The sequence below is a fragment of the Tachypleus tridentatus genome, chromosome 1 (genome assembly GCF_004210375.1).
Source record: "Tachypleus tridentatus isolate NWPU-2018 chromosome 1, ASM421037v1, whole genome shotgun sequence".
In the NCBI taxonomy this organism is placed as follows: domain Eukaryota; kingdom Metazoa; phylum Arthropoda; class Merostomata; order Xiphosura; family Limulidae; genus Tachypleus; species Tachypleus tridentatus.
In genome coordinates this window covers 178,735,715-178,758,276 of record NC_134825.1, presented here as the reverse complement: position 1 = coordinate 178,758,276, position 22,562 = coordinate 178,735,715, and the positions used below count along the sequence as shown (strand labels likewise).

The window sequence follows — 22,562 nt, the reverse complement described above, 5'->3', positions numbered from 1 at the left end:
GTCAAATTATCATTCCACTATCACCACTCTCCGGTTTCAAACGTGGCTTTTGGATTAACTGTACATGTAGCTTATTTACTTTTCATTTCTATATATCATTTTTCCTATACTATACTACACTAGAGAATGTTATAACTGTACAATCTCCTGCTGGTTAGTTTGTGGTAAAACTGGTTTTAGAAAAGTACTGGACCAACCAAATAGTATTAGTTGGTTAAGACACCCCTGTCATATCTTCTTCAAAAGGTTGATTCCCAGGTGGTCTGGTATAGAAAGGAGACAGACAGGTCTAGATGCACTGTGTTGGCTAGGATATCACACATTACCATGGGAAAGGTGGACCAACCATCATATCTACAATTAAGGATGTCATCCTCTTTTTGACACCCAGTTTAGTGAAACGTACTGTCAACATGGGCGAAGACTGTATCTGGTTATGAGCGTTGTCCCACATGTGTTTTCCTTTAGGTTGAGATGTTGCACTCCAATAGAGATGCATTTGGACACTTTCCGAAGGGTGCTCATCACTGTTTCCTCAACCAAGTCAGTGTGAGTTTAGGTAAGATATCGACTCACACTTCTGGTACTTCTTTTCTGGGAAGCGGCTGCGACAGTAGAAGTAGTCACGTTCCTGTTGAAACCTTGGGTAGGTGGAACTAGTGTCGGCAGAAACAAAACAGTAAAGCCATCTTATGAGAAGTGGTATCTATCGGAAATATATTTACGGTGTATGAGAAATATTAAGTTTTCATAAATTCACAATCAACACAATCACAATATAGACACTACAGATGTAAAGCAAAGCTGAAAATCGACATTACCAAAACTGTATTCAAATTTTATGTGTGTATTCTAGTGTATATATAAATAACCATAAATAAACGTATTTTCTGGTCCTTCTGTTTGTAAGTTCAAAAGTAGAATTATTTGGTTTTCTTTATACAAAATACTTACCGTCATAACTTATCAGTATGTTTAACCTGTAAAGGCAGATCGCAGATATAATGACACATTTAAATGATATAACAGTAATATCTGATTCTATGTAGTCCAAAACATCAATTATGGAAAGGATATTGTTGAAACATGTTATTCAGAAGAGATTCAAAGAGACTATATCCACATGTTCAGATTATTTTATTGATACGAATAATTTAAATCATGTATATGTTTTGCAACAAAATTTTATCAAAACTGTTGGTATGTTGTATAAATAAAATTATAAAAACAAGAACTAAAGTCTGAATTATTTAAACAGTGAACAGACAGTTTGTTTGACATTTTTATTGCATTGGTTCTTGACCAACATGAGGAATGCCTTTACATTTGTTAATTTCAATACGAGTATGTACTGAAAATACAAAGTACTAACTAATTTACATTTTATCGTATCTTTTTATAGTGCTACTATTATTAGATAGGCTTGTCTAAAAGATTCTAACAAACAAGCTTTTAAATTTTCATAACATGTTCTATCCTACCTGATTCATTCAATACTAAATTATTATTTAACAGAAACTTATCAAGAAAACATTTCTATATTTACTGAAATATTAAAATTGTTCGTGTATGATGATTTAACACGATCACATTTTATATGTTTAGTAGTATACACAGCGTTCAGAATGTTATAATAACCAAATCAACATCTTGAATATAAGGTTCCAGTGGTACAGTAGAAACATTATTTGTAATTAAGTTGTAACTTAGACTTTGTCACATTTGGGAAAGTATGTGATGGTCATGAAAAATAATCATGTACATGGATTGTGAAGATGTGTTCACATGAAGGAGTTTTCAAGATGGAGATAGTCCTTAAACTTAGTTGAATTGAGAAACAAGGCAACATACATCAATATTTAAATATCTTTCACTCACTATATTATTGGTATACCTTAATTAACACAATATTAGTCCTGTAGGGGCAGATGAGTAGTCGCTTGACTCCCAATTTGAGGGTCTCGGGTTCGAATCCATATCCCACCAAACATGCTTGTTCTTTCAGCCAAGTGACGATCAATCCCACTATTCATGACTAGCTGAAGAGTTGGCAGCTTTTTACTGCTAAATTAGGAACGGCTAGCGGAGATAACCCTCGTGTAACTTTGAGAACTTCTATTCCAACCTTGCAACAATAACCGCAGACTAATTTAAAATTATATATTCAAACATCTAACACCACCCTCTGCATTCCGACACTCAGTCACACAACCCCTTCCAAACATGTGGTCAGTTACCTCTTTCTTTGTGAACTTGACGATGACCGAAGAAGGTCGAAACGTTGTTCGCTCTTCTATGTAAAATATTTTCTCAACCCAAACGAGCCGTTTTTACATATATATTTCTCTACAAGTGGGTTTTCTCGACATCAATGGTACTGAGAAATTATATGAACACCTAACAGCTCTATTCAACTTATCATTTTCAGCATCACTGTTTCTGGAAGGCAGCAGTAATTTTAATGTTCAGAAAGAAGGAAAGCCAGCAAATAAACCAAACAGTTACCGCCTGATTAGTCTAACTGGCTGCATAGGAAAAATATTAGAAAGAATAATTAGTAACCGACTATCTATATACTTAGAAATAAATTCAAAATTACCTGAAATTCAAAACGGATTTAGAAAATACAGACAAACTACCTTATCAGATTAACTGAAACAATTGCAGACAGCTTTAACAAAAACTAATGCACTGTAGTTTGCTTTCTCTACATTGAGAAAGCATTCAACACGGTGTGGCATAACGGATTACGTCACCGGTTAACGTAAATGGATTTACTCCAGGATTCGCTGGCTATCTAACTTTCTGGGACAATAAAACGTGTAAAGTAGATGTGAATGGGGCCCACTCAGGGTCCTTTTCACCTGAGACAGGAGTCTTACAGGAAGGGATAGTTAGCCCTATCTTATGTGTCATGTATGTGAGTATTATGGCACAGTCGGACCTAAACTTAGGTTTTGCATCACAATTTGCTGACAATGCTCCTTCAATAGCAGCAACAAACCTCCAGCCAGTCTTGAATAATTTAGAAGAATACTGCCAGAAATATAGAATAAAAATAAATATTCCGAAAACCCAAGTAATATTTTTCACCAGATTAAATACACTTAAAAATATACACGAACGGATCATTTTTACAGACTGCTACTTCGGCTAAATTTTTAGGATTAACTTAGGACACCAAATAAACGTGGATACAGCATACTAACAATATCCTGACTGGAATCTGGAAAAGATCAAATGATGCAAGAAGTTTTCAGGTAAAAATAAAGGCACCTGATAATATAATAAAATCTACAAAACATACATTAGACCTATAATAGAATACGCATTACGTTCAAAGATTTGGCTTGTTTGTTTCTGAATTTCGCGCAAAGCTAGTGGTCCCTAAGTTAACCAGCCGTGGGGTGTATAATGTGACGGTCAATCCCACTATTCGTTGGTAAAGAGTTGGCGGTGGGTGGTGATGACTAGCTGCCTTCCTCTAGTCTTACACTGCTAAATCAGGGACGGCTAGCACAGGTAGCCCTCGAGTAGCTATGTGCGAAATTCCAAAACAAATAAATAAACCCTAAGTTATCAGTATAAGACTGTAGGAAGTCAACTAGTCATCATCACCCACCCATGTTCTTGGGCTACTATATTATACTGTATAGTTTTCACTTTAAACAGAATTTATACACTGGTCTGAAGGTCAACATAACAAACTACAAACACTGAATATCTACAATCACCTAGTGTATGACTTCTCTGAATTCTAATTCATTTCTATTCAAATGAATACTTCACTGTAAATTAATGAACTAATTGTTTAACTGTATGTATATCGATGTACCTAAATATATCTTAGTGTAGTTTACTGAAACTTAACTTTATGTTCCCTCCAGCTAACACCTAAACATAATTTAATTAAATGAAAACATAATTTAAAATCATGTATGTTTGTATGAAATAACCTTTTAAACTCTGTTTATTTTATGGTTTTCTATAAAAATCAAGAAAAGTTGAGCTGTTATGTTTGTTCGATTTCAGCTTCGATTCAAGTTGTTTTCTTCGATTTCAATTTTCCAGTTCAATTCAGTTTTGATTTTAATTCCAGTTTTTGAAATTTTTTTAAAATGGTTATTACTTTCTACTGCACCATTGTGCACTCTTTTTGTAACTTGTGACCTTATTATACATTACATTCACACCTTTTTTGAAAGAAGATATCTTTTTCATCTCCATGTATAAGTTTTTATAGTTAACCTTTATAAATTCCACACTTAGTAACATTATCTATTTTTCCTTCTACACTCCTGTTTCTTTTCTCTTTCTGAAGGATGAAGCACCGAGTTTGTCTCCTCCTATTCATTATCATTTTTGCTTCTGTTCAGTTACAATCTTTTTAATACACATTTAAGACAAGTATTAATAAAATCAACATATTTAACAGAAAACCACTCATTCTTTCCCATACTGTTTTATTTAATTTTCATATTTGATTTAAACTCTTTAGTACGTTTCAACTCACAGTTTTACAAACACATTAAGTTTTAAAAGAGAAATAGTAAAATTTAGTTTCTTCTCCAATACCTTTATTGTATAAAACATACAAGCATTATATAACATAAGCTTACAAGTTGAAATTGGAAAGAACAACTGAGATATTTTCAATGTTTTCAGACAACAAACTGTTTCTTTGGGGACTAAAGATCAGTAAATATATAAAATAACCTTTCTACGCTGACTTGTATCACTGGAGCAGTATGCACAACTATAGTCAGTTTGTACAAGTCTTCATGTTCTATCTTTATTGAGTTACACCATGAAGTCAGGCTGCTGTCTGCTGAAATTATTTCAGTATTCCCAAAGATCTTCAGAGGCGAAGCAATGCCCTTTTTTGGAGTACTCGAGTTTTTCTTCCTTTTTACAACCAATCTAAACATCTTTTCCAACTCATCCCCTGATGTACTGGATGACATCTGCTCTTCAGATTACTTGAAGTTACTTGAAGTTCAAGTTTAGGATTCATTGCACATAATCTGACGTTAAGTTTGATCAAAGTTCAAGTTTAGGATTCATTGCACATAATCTGCCATTAAGTTTGATCAAAGTTCAAGTTTAGGATTCATTGCACATAATCTGACGTTAAGTTTGATCAAAGTTCAAGTTTACGATTCGTTGCACATAATCTTACGTTGAGTTTGATCAAATGATTTATGGCTTGTTCCTGTTCTGCTTCACATATCAAAACACTAAATCTATGATCTAGATATAACGATGCCAGTATTACTTCATTTTTAAGAAGTTTTTTCCTAACTTTCATTAATTCTGTGATGTTGTGAGCCAGCAGACGTTTGATTATGGATATTTCACTTTTACAAACAAGCCACACTTTATAGAAGTCTCCAGGAGTTAAATTTTCTTCTTGTAACTGTACTGTAGCTTTTTAGCCGGTTCTAATACGAGTTTAATTTATTGTAATTTATTTCGGATTGAAGAGAATGTTTTCAATTATTTCAATAAACGGTGGAAGTTCCACTAAACGTGAGATCACATCACATTTAGAGCACCAAGGTCTGACAGAGGCATATTACTCACATGTATGATAAATAATATAGGGATAACAACCCCTCCCTGCGAGACTCCTGCTTCGGGTGAAAAGGACCCCTATTTACATCTACTTTGCACATTTGGTTGTCCAGAGAGTTGGACAGCTAGCGAATAATTTCCTGGGATAAAGCCATTTCCTGTAACCTACGTCGTAATCCATTATGCCACACTGTGTGAAACGCTTTCTCAATATCGAGAAAGCAAGCTACAGTGCATTCATTTTTATTAAAACTGTCAGTAATTGATTCTGTAAGTCGAATCAGGTGGTTTGTAGTTTGGCGGTTTTTCGAAATCCGTTTTGAATTTCGGGTAATTTTGAAATTTCTTCTAAGTATACGGAAAGACGATTACAAATTATTCTCTCTAATATTTTGCCGATACAACTGGTTAGACTAATTGGGCGATAGTTGTTCGGTTTATTCGCTGGCTTTCCTTCTTTCTGGAACATTAATATTATTGCTTCCTTCCAAGAAGGCCCGGCATGGCCAAGCGTGTTGAGGCGTGCGACTCGTAATCTGAGGGTCGCGAGTTCGCATCCCGGTCGCGCTAAACATGCTCGCCCTCCCAGCCGTGAGGGCGTTATAATGTTACGGTCAATCCCACTATTCGTTAGTAAAAGAGTAGCCCAAGAGTTGGCGGTGAGTGGTGATGACTTGCTGCCTTCCCTCTAGTCTTACACTGCTAAATTAGGGACGGCTAGCACAGATAGCCCTCGAGCAGCTTTGTGCGAAATTCCAAAACAAACAAACAAAAAAACAAACACAGATAGCCCTCGAGTAGCTTTGTGCGAAATTCAAAAAAGCAAACAAATTTCTTACGGGAAAAAATTGATTCGGTTAATGAACTGCCTTCTGGAACGGATTAATTTCGAGAACCGAGTTGCCATTGTATTTGTAAATACTTATCTGTTGTCGTTTATAATTAAAACAATGGTTTAAACAATGTATTACGTAATATTTTAAAAGTAATGCTTTTTTTCACAGTGTCTGTGAACATTTTCTGAAGGTGACGTCATCAAATTGTAAGAAGCGAAAGTGTGTAGATGAAAACAGAAATTTTAAGCCAGAGTGGGCGGAATATTTTACATTCACCGTTAAAGGAGGTAAATCTTTATATATTACCTGCAACGTGTTACTCAGTCATTACAAAGCCAGTAACTTGAAACAACACTATGAAACAAATCACAAAAACGTATCGTCTGATTATCCACCTAAATCATAATTACAGATAAAACAAGTTAACTGTGTTAAAATCATCAATAACTAGCCAGCAGACACTGTTTACAATGTTCAGTAAGGAAGTTGATAGAACGACTGAAGCTAGTTCTGTTATATCATGGAATATTTCTCGTACTAAACGCCCATATTATCATGGTGAATTTGTTAACAAGAATATCGCTGAAGTTACTGCAGTGTCACTTTCAAATAACACAAAACTTCAGTGATTAACAGCACAACCAGTAGCTTCACGCCACACTAAAGAGAGACGTATCTCCCAGATCAGTACTGAAGTCGCACGCAAAATGCAAAATGATTTAAAGAATTATCTTGCATTCAGCTTAGCCCTTGACGAATCTACAGACATACAAGACAACTCACAACTGGCGGTATTTATTCGTTATGTTTCCTCTGATGTAACTGTGAAAGAAATGTTGGACTTTCTGGCACTAAAAAAAACAACTCGTGGTGTTGACATTAAATATGCGTTTGACAGAACAAATACTGATATTCCACTGGGTAAACTCGTCAGTGTGCAACAGATGTAGCACCTGCAATGGTGGGGAAAAATGAAGGATTAATTGCACTTATGAAAAGTGATCCCAGCTTTACAGAGTTTCTCCTTGTTCACTGTATTATTCATTGTGAACATCTGGCAGTCAGGTACTTCAAGCATGATGTATTGCTTGATTTATAACCAACACAAACTGAGAAAGACAACAATAAAATGTAAGCATAATATTATTGAATATTTGCATATAGTAACTAAGGAAACGAAATCTTAAAGTAAGAATCGAATTGTACGAAGAAAGAACTAAATTTTATATTCAAAAGTTTCTCACCTTGCATTTCATGGGTACTTCGACCAGTAGAATTTGTAGGTATATCGTTTTGTATAAATATTTTAATTGTATATTCTCATAAGTTCTTTGTATGAATATGAATTAAATTCTTGTAGTAAGAAACAAAAATTAGACAACTAATAAGTAACATTTACATCACATTTAAGCAATTAGAGTTAGCAAACTTTGGGCTCGTTTACATTGTGTCATACTGAAAACAAAAGTGAAAGTGAATATTTTATAAGAAAAAAGATTCTATTTTACAGCAAGTACTACGGGCGAAAAGTGTTCAGATTGTACTGATATAGACTATTTTTTATCAATTAAATGTGGTATCATTTGTTGAAAAAATACTTTTTAAGAAAAACTCCATTCCTTAAAACTATATAAATTATACCATTAAAGATATAATCACATTTTCAGGTTCAGGTCCAGTGAAAGGTCGAATATTGGACTAAGCGGCTTATGTTTCCTGCAACACTTACAAAAGAAATTTCGAAAGGTAATAAAATTGTAATTAAAATGTGTAAAAATATTAATTATATGGTTCAAAGTTTCGCCGGTTCAGTAAACACTGTAGGACAGTGGTTCCCAACCAAATAACATATTTTTTGTTGGCCATGTAGGGTTTATGCAACTTTTAGTTTGTTGTAATATTTTTTTCTTTTTCAAATGTTTCGTTTTTGTTTACATATCAATAAAAACTAATTATAAAAATTTGTTTTGACCACCTTCACCTTTATTCTTAAATAAATAATTACTGTGAGGGGTGCGAGAACATATTAAAATTTTTTAGAGGTGCGGGTCATAAAAAGGTTGGGAACCACTGTTGTAGGATCTGAGATCGCAGGTGTTCAGTGCTACTGCTCATCCATTTTATGTCTGTCGAATTTCGCAGCATGTTTGTATGAAAGTGTTATTTGTGCACTTGCTCATAAAATTTACTGTTCTCTTGTTTTAAAGTTGTCAAGTTTTGAATGCGGTGTTAAATTTATCTTAGTTTAAACAATAACACAAATGCAGTAGGCCTAACTACGTATTTGCCTACAAAACTACACTATTTGGCTACCGTACATTACTGTATAATGTATACATGCATATTACTATTTATTCATTAATGTTTACATTTTTGTTGTATTTTAAAACATAGAAAGTAAATGAGAAATACGTTAATTTCAAGGGCTCCATGAATTATAGTTTAACACTCCTACGAAAATTGGGGCCTAATAGGCCCCAGAGCAACTTGAAAGGTTATTAATATTAGGCTAATAATTTTGTATTTAAATGAAATTGCCATTAACTGACCCTATCCCTTTATATTTTAAGGAGCAATAATATTTTGACTTTTCAGACATTTGCGAAATAATATTTAAAAAATTTTTTTAAAACATCCACTATATTTTGGGGCCTATTAGGCCCCAGATCAAAAAAAACATAAAAATGACTTTATTTATTTCCTAAATAATTCTAGAACAGGCCTGGGCAACCGAAAAGACCAAATTATAGTAAAAATATATTAATTTTACAACTTCTTTTCAAAAGATGGATATTTAGGATAATAACTCTACTCCAACAATAATTTTAGACGGTCCTGATTATTGCCTAGTTTGCCCACGCCTGTTCTAGAACATTCTAAAAACTTTACAGAAGAATTTAGAATAATCTAGAATATTCTAGAAGAATCCACAAAACCTATATATACAGGAGCTGAAATCTTCAAACCGTGTCAAAAATGATATCTCTTGATAAGCTGTACATTTACTGACAAAACCATCCGACGATGAAAGTGAACATGATAATTTCGAAGACTACTCTGAATGTTGTGATGATGATCCTTCTGAAGCCGAAAATGATGAACAAATCACTCCGTACCCTTCTGAAAGTGAAGAAAGTAATCAAGAAGATCTTACTACGATGCCAGTGAACGAACTTTTGTCCAAAGATAAGAATTTTAGTTATTCAACAACACCTTCAAGGATCAACAGGAGAACCGCAGCTCTCAATATATTCAATGGGAACCCAGGCATTACAAGGCAAGCTGCTCCAAGAGTCTCTACACCATTCGAAACATTCAAAATTTTCATTTCTGATAATATGATGGAACAGATCATTCACTCAACAAACACCGTCATGAAAGAACCAATTTTTGAAGAAGACCTCTGGAAATGGATCGCAGCTAATCTTTTCCTTGGAATAAGCAAATCCAAAATGCATCGATAGACGAAATGTTTTCAACCGAATTCGGTTTGCCATTTTTGCGAAAACTGATTACACAAGACAAATTCAAAAAAATGTGCTCAAAAATCAGATTTGACATCCACTCTCAAAGAAATAGAGAAATCAAAGATGCCGCCATCTCTGGAGTCTGGAATTTTTTCATTGAAAATTGCAAAACAGTTACAACCCAAGCGAATACCTGACAGTGGATGAACAACTATGTAACGGAAATCAAGAACCTTCCTGCCTCCTGAAATAAATGCAAAATCTAGAGAGTTATCACCAAAGTTTTTCTACCATGACGACATCACTCTTCTCAGGCACTCAGACAAACCAGGAAAATATGTGCTACTACTGAGTTCTCAGCATCAGTCTGGTGAAGTAGAAGAGAATGGAAAGCCCGAAATCGTCAATCTTTACAATGCAACGAAGGCAGGTGTCGACCCTCTCGATCAACTGGTGAGATATTATACAACAAAGAGGCGATCAAAGCGCTGGTCAGTCTGCATATTCTATAACATTCTAGATCTTGCTGCGTACAATGCTTTCGTTCTATACTCGACAAAACATCCAGAATTTCTTCGTCAACATAAATCAAGAGCCAGAAGAGAATTTATACGGCAATTGGTGCTTGAAATCAAAGAAATTTACTGCAAAGATAATGACAAAACAACCTCATGTGAACCGCCTGCAAAGAGGGAAAAAAGAGGACGATGCCATTTGTGCGGCAGATCAAAAGATAGACAGTCGAAAATTGTTTGCTCAAATTGTAAAAAAAAGACCCATTTTGTCAGAGCCATTCTAAAGTTGTTTGTAATGAATGTTGCTAAATCACTGTGTTTCTATTGAAAATATATGGGGCCTGATAGGCCCCAAAATCACTTTAGTGGATGTAAATATTTTTTCGTAGGAGTGTTAAAACCACGAGTATCACCCAATCTTACAGTTTGTTTTATCACTGTTAGTAAACGTGTATACCTTTAAACTTTAAATGCTTGTTTCTTAGCAGAATCTATTTGTTTACTTTAATATAATCTTAAAATATTTGTGGTTCTCTATTTTTATATTTTATATAATACACGCATATAGTGAATATAAATAAATATATATAAAGGTTAAAGTCGTATGTACAGAATAAATCTACAGACGATAAAAAAACTTGTCACATTTAAGATCTACACCGACAAATCATCATACACGTGATCGCGAAAAAACCTTTTATTTATGATCTAGGTACAATTTCTTTATTAGATTTAAAGGATAAAATTTCGTTTTCATCACTCAACTTTGAATATCTTCTGAGTTTTCCCATTGCTACCGCTCACTTATCAGTTTTATTTTTGTATCATTTCCTTCTCTTGGCGTACGTCATTTCATAACAACAATTGATTCAAGAGTATAGTTACACTTGAAACCAATACAAACTGTGAAGAAAGGCAACAATAAAGTTAAACCACAAAATTACTGAATATTTGCATATAGTAACTATGGAGACCAGACATTAAAATAAAAGCCGACTTTGAGAAGAAATAACAAAATTTTATAGCAAAACATTACCAACCTCACATTCCACGGATATTTCGACCAGTACAATTTGTTGGTTTAAAGTTTTGTATGAATACTTTTATTGTATATTTACATAAGATGATTCTAAAAATCTCAATCAACTTCTTGAAATAAGAAGCAAAAGTCAGACAAGTAACATTCACTTTACTCTGCAACCTGTGAGAGGCTTAGCAATTAGGGTTAACAAGTACTTGGCTGTTTTCGACAATGTCGTACTGAAAAATTTAGAAAAATTTGTCATTTTTTAAGATAAAAATATTATTTTTACAGTAATTAATGCAGTGGAAAACTGTTCTCATTGTGCGAAGCAAACATTATTTTTGGTCTATTAAGTGTGTTATCGTTTATTTAAAAATTAACAGTTTTTAACTCCTTTCCTTAAAACTATATTTAGATATTACATCAATAAAGATATAATAAAACCTTCAGATTTAGTTCTAGTGAAAGTCGGGTTCTTGTTATGAGGACAGTACTTTAAAATTCTGTTCTTTCATAAATATAGATTTGTCGTACGTATCGTAGTTATTTTTATAATTGTCTGAATTTAGAATACCAAAGTGGGAATTTTATAGATTGTTTTGTGTGGTGCCATTTAGTAGATAGTGAAACAATGTATTTGTTGTTTCGGTTACATAGATACAAATATGCACGCCATGTCCTTTAGATAATAGTTAAATTAGAAAATATAACGTAATTAATACTTTATATTGGATTTACTAAAATATATTTTTTTAGTATAAGATAATGCTGCTTTTTGTTTTGAATTAAGCACAAAGCTACACAATGGGCTATCTGTGCTCTGCCCACCATGGATATCGAAACCTGGATTTTAGCGTGTAAGTCCGCAGACATACCGCTGAGCCACTGGGGCAAGGGGAGAGCATATTTGGTGTGACGTGGATTCGAACCCGCGACCCTCGGATTACGAGTCGAATGCCTTAACCACCTAGCCATGCCAGGCCAATAATTAATGGGCTATCTGTGCTCTGCCCACCACGGGTATCGAAACCCGGATTTTAGCGTGTAAATCAGCAGACATACCGCTGAGCCACTGGAGGGCGATAATGCTGCAATGGTTAATAGATAGCCTGTACCATGTTGCTGTATTATTAATTAACTGTGCTTTTAGTTCGTGATTTTAGTAAATTTAGGATAATTATATCTATATAACCCACAATAGCGACTTAATACACTGTGATGGTTTACTTGGTGTCGTCTCATTATCAGTCAAATGTCTACGATATTTTTCTTTCTAAGTTCTCTCAGGTATCTTTGAAATGTTTCGTTACGTTCGATGATAATGAATTAATAGGTATTAATAAGGATTTTAAATGTGCTTTTGTTGTAAAGAATAACCACCATTTTGATCAAGTAATTATTTTAGTTAAGAATAACAATGTTATTGTCGGACGATGTAACATAAATATTTTTATTTAACGACAGTTCTTTTAAAATATTTCTTCAGGGCTTAAACGGTAAGGACGAACATTAGGGATAAAATCACAAGAAGTAGAAAAGGCAAAGTTCTTTATTTTCGTCATAAAAATGTTACTCAATCGATAAAGAGTTATTTTATCTTTCATAAGAAGGTCCTTCAGGTGTCTGTATTGTGATTTGAAAGTGTAAACTAAATTAGGTACGTAGAGTCTACGTGGTGGAAGAGAGAACTGAAGACCTTTAGCTAGCACTGATTTACACTGATTATTTATGTTATAATTACACAGGTTAACAATCTGGTCGTCAGGATGAAGCTAGGAATGAATGTTGTTAGTCAGTCAATTAAGCTTCAAATTTTGGACATGTTCACACTGAACAATTTGTCTTCGTTCTATTAGTTCCACTTGTTCAGTACATCGGTGTAATCAACACTGGTATCAACGATTCTAAGGTTAGTACAGAACACTTTGAACTTTTTCAGTGAAATTTATGTTCTGTTGATGCTTTGTTTGAAATTCTTGATCCAACTCCACAAAACATGCTCACCCTTTATGATATGTGTGGGGAGGGAGAACATTGTCAGGGTCAGTCTCAATATTCGTTTGTGAAAGAGTGGTTAGTGGATGGTGATGACTAGGTACCTCTATTCTTTCACTGCTAAATTTCGGACGACTAACGTAGATAGCCCTCGTGTAGCTTCAGCCCAATGTAAAACAAAGCAATAGTCTCTTCAGACAAATCTGATAATCTAACGACTTTTGAACATTTCGGTTTGGTTCTTTAAAGTGGAGAAACTTTGGATTCACGTTTCGAACAATGTTTCTGAACGAAAGCAAATTTCAAGGTTGATGATTAATATTATAACTATATTGAAGATGAAGATTCATACAACAGAAGGGAACAGAGACAAAGTTTTCAATATTTTACAGATTCAGTATTTAAAGTAAAAAAATCTTGATGACGAGAAACCTACTTCAGATAAAAATGTTTATCAGAATGGCTGGTATGGGTACTAACACATGTATTGTGTATCACAATGGCTGCTATTGGTATTAACACATGTATTGTATATCAGAATGTCTGGTATGGGTACTAACACTTGTATTGTGTATCAGAATGTCTGGTATGGGTATTAACACTTGTATTGTATATCAGAATGTCTGGTATGGGTACTAACACTTGTATTGTATATGTGAATGTCTGGTATGGGTACTAACACATGTATTGTGTATCACAATGGCTGCTATGGGTACTGACACTTTATTGAGGAGAGAAAACGATTAGACCTTCCTAGGTCATCCTCAGGTTAAGAAAGAGAGAGTTTGCAAGTGGCCGTTGTCGGACACATGTCTTAGGGACGAGGGTATAAACGTATACGGGAGAAACAGATACGGAAAGTTATTCAACCATTGGTGTAATAGAACGTGGTTATTTTACTGTCAAAACAAGGGTAAACTGCTATCTGCAGTGTCGTGTATAGAAACAACATAAACCACGATAAGGTCTTCCCCCAATTTTAGTTAACCCATAGCTAGCAGAAAAGCCTAATTTAGACACTGAACTGCCCTCGCGGGCAGACTGAAATTTTTACTTGGGGCACTCAACCCTGTGACTAAGCATCGGGAATGTATTGTTTGTACTTACAAGACACTGCTGGACAGATCACAGCCAAAAGGAGCATGCTTGATCGATGTTCACAGGTGTCCGCGACACACGCTTCAAAACCACTGTCGTAATATTTGTCTGTCCATTCTGTCATTGTTAATTTGTTATGTTGTTTAATAGTATTACATACAAAGTAAGTTTTACTTTGCAGGTAACATGTTTACCAAACAAATGAAGACAACATGTACTACTCAGTGCACCTCTTTATTGAATCACTAAATGTCAGCACAAATATATATTATGTGTACTGAAAGTTTGCCAAATTTCATACAGATACACTAGTCGTATCGATACAGTCCTCTCGAGTTCTTCATGGTAAGTACTCGTATGTTACTCTTTTACCAACACATTTTAATATTTAGTGTTTGAATTAATTAAATACAGAAACAGACAAGGAAAGCTATTCAACCATTGATGAAACAAAACATGCTTATTGTACTGTCAAAACAAGGGCAAACTGCCATCTGCAATGTCGTGTATGGAAGCGTCATAAACCATGAGAAGGTCTCCTTCCCCCTAGTACATCTGTAAAACATACATATCGTGTTGATTACTTTACTGATACCGCTCAACAACGTGCATGCCTGGTTCACTAAATTACCCTGTACAACTGAACAACATAGATACCTGGTTCACTAAATTACCCTGTACAACTGAACAACACAGATACCTGGTTCACTAAATTACCCTGTACAACTGAACAACATAGATACCTGGTTCACTAAATTACCCTGTACAACTGAACAACATAGATACTTGGTTCACTTCACTAAATTACCCCTGTACAACTGAACAACATAGATACCTGGTTCACTAAATTACCCTGTACAACTGAAAAACGTAGATACCTGGTTCACTAAATTACCCTGTACAACTGAACAACATAGATACCTTGGTTCACTAAATTACCCTGTACAACTGAACAACAACGTAGATACACAGATACCTGGTTCACTAAAATTACCCTGTACAACTGAACAACATAGATACCTGGTTCACTAAATTACCCTGTACAACTGAACAACATAGATACCTGGTTCACTAAATTACCCTGTACAACTGAACAACATAGATACCTGGTTCACTAAATTACCCTGTACAACTGAACAACACAGATACCTGGTTCACTAAATTACCCCATGTACAACTGAACAACATAGATACCTGGTTCACTAAATTACCCTGTACAACTGAACAACATAGATACCTGGTTCACTAAATTACCCTGTACAACTGAACAACATAGATACCTGGTTCACTAAATTACCCTGTACAACTGAACAACATAGATACCTGGTTCACTAAATTACCCTGTACAACTGAACAACACAGATACCTGGTTCACTAAATTACCCTGTACAACTGAACAACACAGATACCTGGTTCACTAAATTACCCTGTGTACAACTGAACATCATACATGCCCAGTTGACTACTTCACTGGTATATCTGAACAACATACAACATTAAATAACAATTATAAATCTGTACGAATAATTTTACTCAGATTTTCTTTGGACTTTATAATTTTGTAATATTTATTGAGTGTAAGTCACAAAGATGTGAGAAACCAATGGAGACTTTCATGCTTTTTTATATGTAAAGTCTGACGAGATTCCCCAGTATACAATTTACCTATTGTTTTTTTAACTTCTAATCCCAAATCCTATTATTGTATTTTTTATCTAATTCTCATTTCTTGACATAGTAAATACTCAACCCTCGTTTTTCGTACAATTTTCTTAGAGGTTTACTTTTACAGACTTTTTTATCTCACCCTTTATGATGTTACAGAATTCGATATCAACACCAATCAGTGAAGACTGACTTTGAAACAGCTGTGGACAATATCTGAATGTGATTGGACAGAGAACATTATGTACTACTTGTTTTATACATACTGTGAACCGTGGTGTCTGTCCGTCAGTTCATCTGTCTCCTGTTTATAACGGCTTCACTTCTCATGTTGAGTGTGAAAAGCTATGGATGAAGTCAAAGTACAACTTTAATTATTTAGATAACAGTAGAACAGGTATGAATAATGTTAACAACAAACAGGATATTCTACACTAACTTGTTATGAATTAATAACACTATGTATCAGAATGTAAAATGTGACATAACGGTTTGTTATTGTTAAGTTGTTCTTAGCAGAACACTTACTATACAAACACAGAAAACCAAAACTCATGTAACACACTTCCTCTACAGTATTATACAATCTTACAATTTGTCTTTAGTCACTGCTACACGAGGGCTATTTGCGCTAGTCGGCCATAATGTAGCAGAAAGACCAGATGGAAGTCAAGTAGTCATCGCTACCAACCGCCAAGTGTTGGTCTACTATTTTGTACTATTTGCTGGTGTATAACTCATCATATACAAAGATGGATCACCATTAGGTTCCTCGACTCAAATCACTACAAGTTGGTGTATATATAAATAATTTACGTAGGTTCTCATACACTTTCTCGCTCCATTTACTATGATAAATGTATTTATATATACACATATATATGTATGTACATAGATGTAGACGGACGGAATTTAAATAGAAATGTTGTTGGTTGTTTTTTTTAGGGTAACACTGTCTTTCAGTCAACGTTGTACGAATGTTGATGACGAAGCTACGTATGGACAATTCCTCAGAAACTGCGCATGTCAGGTAGATATTAGTGGTTGTCTGATTTAATAACAAGCTCAGCGATGGTAAAACTATTTTAAAATTTGAAGAAAAATAAGCATATGAGTATCTAGAAAACTATGGGAAAATATCAGTATATTTAGTGAAGTATTTGTTGTATTTTTACTTTATAAGTAATTCTATCTTTTAAAAGTAGTAACATAGAAATTCAAAATGTTCTGGTGTTTGTCCTGTTTGAAATTGTTTAGATTTTTATTGATTACTTCAATTACCACTCCTCAACATATTTCACATCTGAACATTGATAATAAAACTGTAAACAGTTTCAGGTTTGTTTTGTTTTCTTTTAATCAATAGCTTAACCTTTAATGTACTTCTATACATCAGAATTCCAGATGTTGAGTGATTTATAGAACTGTGTATTCTTAAAAAAGCTCATTAACTCATTACAATAAAATTTATATCAGGCTGTGACTGTTATACAAGATTAAATATTAAAATAAATAGATAGAGCTTAAAGGATTTACCGAGTTTTCAAAATCTATAAAATAAAAATTAGTCGTAGAATCACTAGAAACAAAAGTCCACGAAACGTATTAGGGATTTTATTGAAAAGAAATGTAAACAGCTTTCCAAAGGAAAATAAATGTCAGAAGAGAATAAATAACTGTTTTTATAGGAAAGTCATCAAAGCTACTGCGCTTCTTTTCCGTTTACTCGGAATCACTTATCTTCTGCATCAGTCCTCATGACGATACTCACCTAGAGAGGGAGTACATGGTAACTAACGCCTTGTTGTAGTCCTCCAAGTAAGTATTTCAAGTCTGATTTCATATGAACGGGAAAAGCAGAAAAATGTGGGTGTGGTTCTTACTGGCCATAAATCTGTTATTTTCACATCGCTTCCAAGTCCTTGATAGTGCTGGATATTAAACTTTACGGTCCGTCCAGTTACTAATATTTCTATATCTTACACAGTTCGTAAGTTTGTGTGTGTGTTTTCTTATTTTGCTGAGCCCGCTGAGGGGAATCGAATCCCTGAATTTAGCGTTGTAAATCCTAGACTTACCGCTTTACCAGCGGAGGGGGGGACAATTAGAAAACTGTCTGACAGAATATTTATTAATCATTTCTCTAATATGTCAATGTATGTATAACTACAACTATCTGGCTATAATTATTAAGCCTCCTGAACTAACTAAAAGAACAACAGTGGGAAATTATCATTACTTAAACTTAAGTCAAATTATTTACCGACAAACTAACTCAGTGTAACATCTGAACTGGTCATCACCAACCACTGCCTAATCTTGGGCTACTCCTTTACTTACGAATAGTGTTATTGAAGGTCACATAATGACACCTCAACGGCTGAAAGAGCGGCCACGTATAGTAACTAAGGAGACAAGATATTAAAATGAGAACCGAACTGTGCGAAGAAAAAAAAATTTTATGGAAGAAAGTCTCACACTGCATTTCATGGGTACTTCGTCCAGCACAATTTGTAGGTATAAAGTTTTCTATAAATATTTTAATTGTATATTCCCATGGAAACATTTTATACATCTGAATTAAATTCTTAAAATAAGAAACAAAAGTTAGACAATTAGTAAGTAACATTCACTTTACTCCACAACCAGTGAGAAGCCTAGTAATTAATGTTAGCAAATACTTGTCTGTTTTCAATAACGTCGTGTTGAAAAGTTTAGAAAAATTGAACATTTTCTATAAAGAAAGAGAGAATCTTTTACGACACGTACTGCATGGGAAAGGTTTTCGACTGTTCTAATATACACTATATTTTATTATCTGTTAAATGTGGTACCGTTTAAGCTTTTAAACTCCATTTCTTAAAACTGTAAAAAAAGATATAATCAAATCTTCAGGTATTAGTCCCAGTGAAGGTAGGGCTCTTGTTATACGAAGAGTACTTAATATTCATTTCTATGGAAAACAAACGCTTGTTGTTCGTATCATAGTTACTTTTAAAATTATCCGAATTTAGAATGCTAAAGTGAGAATTTTTATAGATTTTTCTTTATAGAGACATTTGATAAATAGTGACACACTGTATTTATTATTTCAGTCAAATGGACACAGATATGCACGTCATGTCGTTTATGTAATAGTGAGATTAGAAAATATAACTTAATTAATTGTTTATATTGGATTTACCTAAAATATATATCCTGAATGTTATATAATGCTGCATTTGTTAATATGTAGCGTAAAATATCTTACATATTCCACATTCACTATTTAAAGCAAAACAAAAATAATACATTATTTCTACCTAAATAACTAAAATACATTGCTGAAATAACAATTATTTAATCAAAACTAAAATATATAGAAAGTTAATTACTAAAAATAAAAAAAAAATCTTCATATTTTAAATGGAACGATTTTAATGAAGACTACATGATATTTGGTGTTGGTTAAAGTTGTTTGATGTAGATGGTTTCTTTAAGTATGAATTCCAGATCAGTATCATCCCTACAAAGAATATTTATATTTTATCGTTCGTGTCCTGTTTCTTCACTATGTTAGCGTATAAACGAAAACCATGTGTCACCGAACATTTCTGTGTGTTTTCATGAACAATCCTGTATTTTATTAGTTCTTACTACTAGATGGCGTTCGGCTTTCTCAGTACATCAGGCCATGCAGTTTTCTTGGGTGATTATATGGACAAGCCCTGAACAAAGATAAATTTGATGTCTTTAGTCAGAAGAATTCCATTCTGTATGATATGGGGTTAAACTTAATCTGGAACTAAAACATAATTTGTGAGTTATAAAAAGCGGTTACCTATCACCATATTGATCTGTATTTTTATCCTATTTTTAACTTAACTGTTTTTTTTTATCCAACACCAACTTGTAAGCACCTTTCACATGTTGAGTGCACACCCACATATCATATTTTAAACTTTAAGTAAAACATAATTATAAATGTATACTAACAGTTTTATTCATAAATACTTTAGACTTTATAATTATGAATCATTCATTCAGTATATGTCAAGAATTAAAACCAATCCAGACTTTCATGTTTGTTTAAATGTGAACGAGTTTCTCCAGTAGACAACCTACCTATTGATTTTGACTCCAAATCCTATGATTGTAGTTGTTAACTAATTATCATTTCTTCACATACCAATTACTCATGTCTTGTTTTTCGTACAATTTTCTTAGTGGTTTACTTACTGCAATCTTTTATCTTACCTTTTATGATATTACAGAATTTGACCTGAACAACGACCACGACTTGTGAGTAACTTTCAGATGTAGAGTGCACACGTTTATATTAAATATTAAACTGTAAGCAAGAAATAATTCTAAGTCTGTATGAACAGTTTTACTCAGAAATACTTTGTAATTTATAATTTTGTGACATCCATTGAGTGTTAAGTCACAAAGAAAAAGGAAATCCAATCCAGATTGGACAGAGAACGTTATCTACTACGTTTTATACAACATACTGTGAACCGTGGTGTCCGTTCATCTGTCTCCTGTTTATGTTGAGAATGAAAAGCTACACCAACGTGTTATGAATTAATAACACTGTGATTCACACATCAACATGTGACGTAACGGTATGTTATTGTTGAGTGGTTCTTAACATGACTGAAATACTCAATCATTACTTCTTGTAGTTGTTGGTATAAGGAATATAGGTTCAGAAAGTTTGATTAATAACACCAAAATATACCAATCATTCAAATTAATATAGAATTTTGTCTAATGAACAATTAATTTTATGTTTAAGGACATTAAAGTCATTTGTTGAAACACTACACACAAAGAGATAAAGAGAACTTTAAAACGGATTGTTTGAAAATTTCTGTTTCGTATTCTATCTGAGATGTTTACCAACTTTAGGTTCCAGTTACATACAGATAATTTGAACACATTTAATCCTAGCATTTCGTTACCATTATATAACAAATATTATGCTTTATATATTTTAATATAATTCATTCCCCATATGGTACAGCACTTATTGTACAGAGTTACAACGTTAAAATCATGGTTTAAATTATTCTCAGTTAACACAACAGATAGCCAGATATGGCTTTACTACAGAAATAACACACACATAATATAATTTAATTTTATTTAATGTTATACTTGGAAAAATGTTTATTTCACAATATATTTTTCAACAAATTATTTACTAATATTTTATTCAGATATTTTGTACTCGATATAAAGTTAATAGTCGTGATTTTATTTAAATATTGATTTCAGATATTATTACATTATTATTTGTCATGTAAAATGTTGAGTTTTGTTTACATAGTTGTATTCATAGTTAATGGTTTGTTTTGATTTACAGAATTCTACCAAATATACTGCAGCATAATTATCTGAGATAACTTGAAATTACTGGTTCAAGTGTTAATGGAAACTATAAGAAGAAACGAAGGAGAAAAGATATTTCTGTTTGTCTGCCACATTAATTGGTTGAATTCAGAGTATTAGAAATGTTTGATTGGCAGACACAAACTTTATTTTGGAAGGACAATGTAATAAGATTCGCAAAATGTTTTGTTAGGCATCGTTTTGAAAAATATTTAAAACTATATACTCATAGAAGATTATACCAGATTATTGTACATAGTCTAAAATATCTAGTTTCATACTATTTTCGATAGAATATCTTTTTGTTCTCACATAACAGCTATTATTGTTCAGTGCAGCCTCAATATGCGAAAATATTTTTGGTTCCACTAGCCTTGAAATTCTCATCTACCGCACGTTTCAACTTGGTTCATCTGCGTTGTAGCATGTAAATAAACAAGCACAACGCTTCACTGAAACATACTCTACTATCAAAGCTGGAAGCTGGCTTCCTATTTACTGTAGAACACAATCTTCAAAGTTGACAGAAAAGAAGTACCAGAAGTGTGAGGAGAGTAAAGTATCAATGGGAAATATATTTTCAGTGTAAGAAAACATCAACTTTGACACGATATCTTACCTAAAAAATAACAGGAATCACATTGAGAAGCTCATATTGACTTGGTGGAGGAACCTAGATGAGCAGTCCTCGGAAGTGTCCACAAGATGCCCTCGGAGTGTGACTTCTCTCTTGGAGGAACGCACTTGTGGGATAACGTGTAAATAACTAGGTACACTCTTTTTCCTATCTTGAAAGTACGGGTCACGACGCTGGGTGTAAAATGACATTTTAACTGTAGATATCCTGGCTGATCCACCTTCTTTCCCATGTTGGGGAGGGACATCTTAGCAGATACAGTACATATAAGTATCTTAGTAAACACAATACATATAAATTAGTCCACCTTCTTTCCATGGTAGAGTGGGGAGCATCTTAGTAAACACAATACATATAAATTAGTCCACCTTCTTT

General features: G+C 33.6%; 1 protein-coding gene across 2 annotated transcripts in view; it reads right to left on the bottom strand.

Moving 5' to 3' along the window:
• Positions 1 to 22,562, bottom strand: part of LOC143231324 (uncharacterized) — a 196,480-nt gene that overhangs the window by 3,845 nt on the left and 170,073 nt on the right. Inside the window, exon 4 of one of the 2 annotated variants that reach the window (XM_076465931.1) lies at positions 22,514 to 22,555. The exons of the other annotated variant lie outside the window; for it this stretch is intronic. Within the exon in view, the coding sequence (XP_076322046.1) occupies positions 22,547 to 22,555 (9 nt within the window). The 3' untranslated portion in view covers positions 22,514 to 22,546. Of the gene's footprint in view, positions 1 to 22,513; positions 22,556 to 22,562 lie in introns of those variants that run through there. 2 annotated transcript variants of the gene reach the window in all.